The sequence below is a fragment of the Suncus etruscus genome, chromosome 15 (genome assembly GCF_024139225.1).
Source record: "Suncus etruscus isolate mSunEtr1 chromosome 15, mSunEtr1.pri.cur, whole genome shotgun sequence".
Lineage (NCBI taxonomy): Eukaryota > Metazoa > Chordata > Mammalia > Eulipotyphla > Soricidae > Suncus > Suncus etruscus.
The window spans coordinates 42141033-42146707 of NC_064862.1; the positions used below are offsets into that span (position 1 = coordinate 42141033).

Sequence of the window (5675 nt, forward strand, 5' to 3'; positions counted from 1 at the left end):
CGGTCTGGAGGCCCGCCGCGGCCCCGGCCGAAGCCGCCGCGGCAGCAGCAGCAGCAGCGGCAGCAGCGCCGTCGCCCCCGTCGCGCCGCGCCGCGCGAAGGGCCGTGCTGCCGCGCCTCGTGCAGCCCGCCGCCAGCCCGCGCGGCCCGCCGCCCCTCGTGCCCCGGGGGCGCTGCGCGGGCGCCGAGCCTGCGCGGGCTTGGCCGCCGCCGCCGCCGCCGGTGGGAGACAGCCCGCGGGCGTGCGGGGCGCGGCGGGCGCGCGCGTGTGCACCCGCGCCGGCGGGGGGCGGCGGCCCCGGCTCCCCGGCCATGGCGGCGGCGGTGGCGGTGGCGGCCGCGTCCCGGCGCCAGTCGTGCTACCTGTGCGACCTGCCGCGCATGCCCTGGGCCATGCTGTGGGACTTCAGCGAGCCCGTGTGCCGCGGCTGCGTCAACTACGAGGGCGCCGACCGCGTCGAGTTCGTCATCGAGACGGCGCGCCAGCTCAAGCGGGCGCACGGCTGCTTCGCCGAGGGGCGCTCGCCGCCGGGCCCCGCCGTGGCCGCCGCCGCCGCCAAGCCGCCGCCGCCGCTCTCGGCTAAGGACCTTCTCCAGCAGCAGCAGCAGCAGCAGCAGCAGCAGCAGCAGCAGCTCGCCCACGGCGGCCCCGAAGCCAGCCCGCGCGCCCCGCAGGCGCTGGAGCGCTACCCGCTGGCCGCCGCCGCCGAGCGCCCGCCGCGCCTCAGCTCCGACTTCGCCGGCAGCCGCGCCGCCGCCGCCGCCCTGGGGCTGCCGCCCAGCGCGCAGCCGCCGCCGGTGAACGGCATCCTGGTGCCCAACGGCTTCTCCAAGCTGGAGGAGCCGCCCGAGCTCAACCGCCAGAGCCCCAACCCGCGGCGCGCCCACGCCGTGCCGCCCACCCTGGTGCCGCTCATGAACGGCTCGGCCGCGCCGCTGCCCGCCGCCCTGGGCCTCGCCGGCCGCGCCGCCTCGCTGGCCGCCGCCGCCGTGTCCGTGTCGGTGTCCGGCGCCGCCGCCGCCGCCGCCGAGCTGGGCGCGCACAAGCGGCCCGCGTCCGTGTCGAGCAGCGCGGCCGGGGAGCACGAGCCGCGCGACGCCGCGGCCAAGGAGAAGCCGCCGCTGTCGTCGTCCTCGTCGCAGTCGCACCGCGGCCCCGCCGACAGCCTGGCCGCCGCCGCGCCCGGGGCTTCCGAGCTGGGCGCCGCCAACGCCGCCGAGGGCGCGGGCAAAGGCCGCGGGCCGCCCGCCGAGCAGGACTGGGTCAACCGGCCCAAGACCGTGCGGGACACGCTGCTGGCGCTGCACCAGCACGGCCACTCGGGCGCCTTCGACGGCAAGTTCAAGAAGGAGCCGGCCCTGGCTGCAGGCAGGTTGCTGGGCTTCGAGGCCAACGGGGCCAACGGGGCGAAAGCAGGTAGGGGCGGCTTGGAGCCAGGGGGTGCCGCGGAGAGAGGGGGAGGGGAGCAGCTCCGAGGAGAAGGAGTGGGGTGCACTTTCCATTCACCTTTCCCCCCCACTCCGCCCCCACCCCCCACCCCAGCGCAGAAACAACAAACACCCCACTTCCTGATCTGCCCGAGGCGGAACCACCGCTCCGTGGCAACGTGTTCAAGTGCTGAAGCAGCATAACAGAGATGAGTCACACTAGGCTGATCCGCCCGCCACTGACACAGGGTTTTCCTTTCCCAGCACATTCTTGCTTGGAAGCATGAGGGCACCAGTCACCTTTTAACCTGTTGAGGGACTTTGGCATTCATGGGAACAGACAGGACAGCTCGCATACGTGCCTGCACATGTATATATGCACAGGCATTTCTGTCCCTTTCAGCAGCTTTCTGTGCTGTTTTAAAATCGGCACACTGTTTTTAAAAGGGCCCATAAGGCTTAAGTGTGTTCAGTTGCACGTGGACTTTCAGTGGATGCTTATGGAATGCAGACTTTTGAATGAGTTGTTAGTAAACAAGTTTTCAAATGTGTTTATTTACTTATTTCTCTCTTCCCCCCTTTTCTTCTTTCTCTTCTCCCCCAGTAGCAAGAACAGCGAGGAAAAGGAAGCCTTCACCAGAACCTGAAGGTGAAGTTGCCCCTCCTAAGATCAATGGAGAGACACAGCCGTGGCTGTCCACATCCACAGAGGGGCTCAAGATCCCCATTACACCTACATCTTCTTTTGTGTCTCCACCACCACCCACTGCCTCACCTCATTCCAACCGGACCACACCCCCTGAAGCGGCCCAGAATGGGCAGTCTCCCATGGCAGCCCTGATCTTAGTCGCAGACAATGCAGGGGGCAGTCATTCCTCGAAAGATGCCAATCAGGTTCACTCCACTACCAGGAGGAATAGCAGCAGTCCACCTTCTCCATCCTCTATGAACCAAAGACGGCTGGGCCCCAGAGAGGTTGGGGGCCAAGGGGCAGGCAGCACTGGAGGACTGGAGTCGGTGCACCCTGCCAGCCTCCCGGACTCCTCTCTGGCAGCCAGTGCCCCCTTGTGCTGTACCCTCTGCCATGAGCGGTTGGAGGACACCCACTTTGTGCAGTGCCCGTCTGTCCCTTCGCACAAGTTCTGCTTCCCTTGCTCCAGACAAAGCATCAAACAGCAGGGAGCTAGTGGAGAGGTCTATTGTCCCAGTGGGGAAAAATGCCCTCTGGTGGGCTCCAATGTCCCTTGGGCCTTTATGCAAGGGGAAATTGCAACCATCCTTGCTGGAGATGTGAAAGTGAAAAAAGAGAGAGACTCGTGACTTTTCGGTTTCAGAAAAACCCAATGGTTACCCTTAACTAAAACTGCTTGAATTGTATATATATATATATATCTCCATATATATATATAAATATATATATATATATATCCAAGACAAGGGAAATGTAGACTTCATAAACATGGCTGTATAATTTTGATTTTTTGAATACATTGTGTTTCTATTTTTTGACAACAAAAGGTATGTACTTATAAAGGCATTTTCTTCTTTTGTTAATGTTATTAGCATATCTTTGTGCTTTATTATCCTGGTGACAGTTACCCTTCTATGTAGGCTGTGACTTGCGCTGCTTTTTTAGAGCACTTGGCAAATCAAATGCTTCTAGCTGTATTTGTATGCACTTATTTTAAAAAGAAAAAAAAAGCCAAATACATTTTCTGACATTGTAAGATTGCCTTACTGTCTGTTATTCCTTATTGCTGGCTCCTTTCTCAGGCTGGAAGCCAATTGGTGAAGAAGGAAAGGAAATGAGTGAAAGGGGCACTGTTGTGAAGTGGGCATGCCACTAGGGAATATCACCAAGTTGATCCCAAAACATTGTCCTCTTAGAGTAATAGGAAAATTGATTTTGAATCTTTGTCTGTTTTGTTTTTCAAGTTTAATTCTGGGATTATTGATGACTGCCTGAGAGTTGCTGCTGAGATTTTCAGGATTGTGTGGTGGGGGGAGGGGCTTTTTTTTTTTTTTTTTTTTTTTAGGAGAAAGTTGACCACTGTTCACTACTCATGTGATCAGTTGTAAAAGATTACAAATGCTGCATGCTAGTTGGTTACATAATATACAATTCAGTGAAGAAAGGCAGTGATGATAATGCGTAGTGGTGTGTTTAAGATGGTACTGCCATCTTTGAACAGAGCTGGGCTCTGCAATGCCACTTCACCCTTTTAAATATCCTAGAACTGTTGTTTTTTCCTTTGAAGAGTCAAAAGAGAAGTTACAGTCCAGGTGAATTTGGAGATTGTGGGATTGGTTTTATTTCTGTTCTGTCTTTGGGGGATTTTTTTGTTTGTTTTTTAATCACTTACCTGTAGTGCTATTGCTGTTGATACTATCACCTACATTCTGTTTCTAGTGAGTGCTAAATACAGTATGGTACAATGACAGTAACAAGGCATGGTGCTGCCAGGACTGCCCATGGGCATATCAGTGACAGCCCGATGGGGGTGGAGGAAAACTGTAATTTCCTTCTTACATGTGTTTGAAATACCAAGTGAATAATACTGTTTTTCTGGGAAAAATGATTAACTAGTAAAAATGACAGGGTTTTACATAATAGGCCCCACCTCTCAAAACTATTATTAGAAGCCTTTTGTAAACTAATTTCTTTTGATCACTATTTTGCATCAGTAAAATAATTTTTAAACCAATAAATTCATCGGTTATTAGAAATAGTTGTCTCACAGTGATATTGGTTTATCTTTTGTGCCGGTTTGATTTAACATGGACAGGAACACTTTTAAATCCTTTTATATTCAGGTGTTTGTAACTTTGCCCCATAATTAGGTTGAATCATGACTTCAAGTTCTACAACTCAAGTGTATTGTTCACAACTTCCATTTAAAGTAGAAAACAGATTGTTAACCCACTTTGGATTCCTTTTTAGTTTTTTTTTTAATATGCTCAAATATTTTTAATGGTTGAGTAATTAACACTTGAAAATCAGATACTGCACCAAATACAGTATTTTTTCCGTAGTGTTTTTAATGAGTGCACCTATATTAATGCTGTGCAATTCATGTTACTGGTCATGTTATATTACAAACAGACTTGCATGATTAACCAGTTTGTTGTTACACTTTTTTAAATTGGAGTATCTATGACTCAGATCAGACTGGTTTCTCTTATGTAAATGCACACATGCAGAAACAGTCAATTTTACATGCTCATAAAAAGCGTTTGTTAAGAACTCATCTGTTATGGTCTGTTGTGTAAATGTGTATCTAGGCACTTTATTATAAACTGGAATTTGACCTCATGTTACAAGTTGATCAGTCATTTGACCTAATTTGTAGTAGCTATCTGTATGTTTTGCTGTCTTAATACAGATAAGCTTTTCCAAAACAAAAAAACAAAACAAAACAAAAAAACCCAAAAAACTAATATAGAACCATTCTGATATTTTGAATGTCTATCCAGCTGTGGAAAAGACAACCAACTATGGTTTCTCTGCGATATTTTAAGTGGGAGGAGTGTGAAACTTTAAAGGGCCATCTTTTGAGGTTGATACTGTTATAAAATAAGATCTGCATTAATATGACTATGACTGGTCCTTGAGCGGCCTTTGTGAAAAAACTTGCAGCTAGTAAATGCTGATCTGGGTATTTTAAAGTTAACATTGGGACATGGTTTTGATCTTTTGGTTGTATCTAATGACAGTGCAGAGATTCTCCACAGTTGGATAAAAATGTCAGAAAGCTACTTACTGTATATGGGCAGTATCAGATTTCAAATCCTAACATTTCAGCTGTGCTTTTAATACTCAGAATATTAGGGGATGGGGTGTTGAAGCTTTCCCTTTTTTTGCTTTAACAATTTATAGAATTTAACAGTTGTACTCTCTTACATGTGGCCTCACATTAAAAATTATGAGAATGTACACATGGTTTACAACTTTTATTGTATACCTTCCTCCTTCTTTGGCCACCAAGTATTTTAAACATGTGCCACCTCTTATCCTTTTTTTTTTTAAGTTGAAGGTGATACTTTTTCTATATATGATGGAACTCATGTCAACTGAAGTGAGTGTAATCTCATATCAATATTATTATATTTTAAAATCACGCTATGGAAATATCACCTGCATTCTGTTATTTGTCAGATTTATAGTACTTTTTTCTTTACTTTTAGCATTAAATAAAAATAAAATTGGGAGCACTGAACATTTTCTCAGGCCTTTTTGAATTTTTTAAA

General features: G+C 50.0%; 1 protein-coding gene across 3 annotated transcripts; it reads left to right on the forward strand.

The window, feature by feature from the left end:
- The first annotated feature begins 311 nt into the window (after positions 1-311).
- Positions 312-4154, forward strand: IRF2BP2 (interferon regulatory factor 2 binding protein 2). 3 transcript variants are annotated; one of them, XM_049788989.1, is made up of 3 exons: positions 312-989; positions 1221-1416; positions 2032-4154. In XM_049788989.1, the coding sequence occupies exons 1-3, from the start codon at positions 312-314 to the stop codon at positions 2745-2747; spliced, it is 1590 nt and encodes a 529-aa protein (XP_049644946.1). In that variant the 3' UTR covers positions 2748-4154. The 3 variants fall into 3 exon arrangements, with proteins under 3 accessions (XP_049644946.1, XP_049644947.1, XP_049644945.1); XM_049788990.1 differs by having other exon boundaries at positions 2035-4154; XM_049788988.1 differs by having other exon boundaries at positions 312-1416.
- Positions 4155-5675: the final 1521 nt, after the last annotated feature.

Coding starts and splice junctions, on each gene's coding strand:
- IRF2BP2 (XM_049788988.1), top strand. CDS start 312: ATGGCGGCGGCGGTGGCGGTGGCGGCCGCGTCCCGGCGCCAGTCGTGC. Junction 1,417..2,031: donor GGCCAACGGGGCGAAAGCAG/GTAGGGGCGGCT, acceptor CTTCTCCCCCAG/TAGCAAGAACAGCGAGGAAA.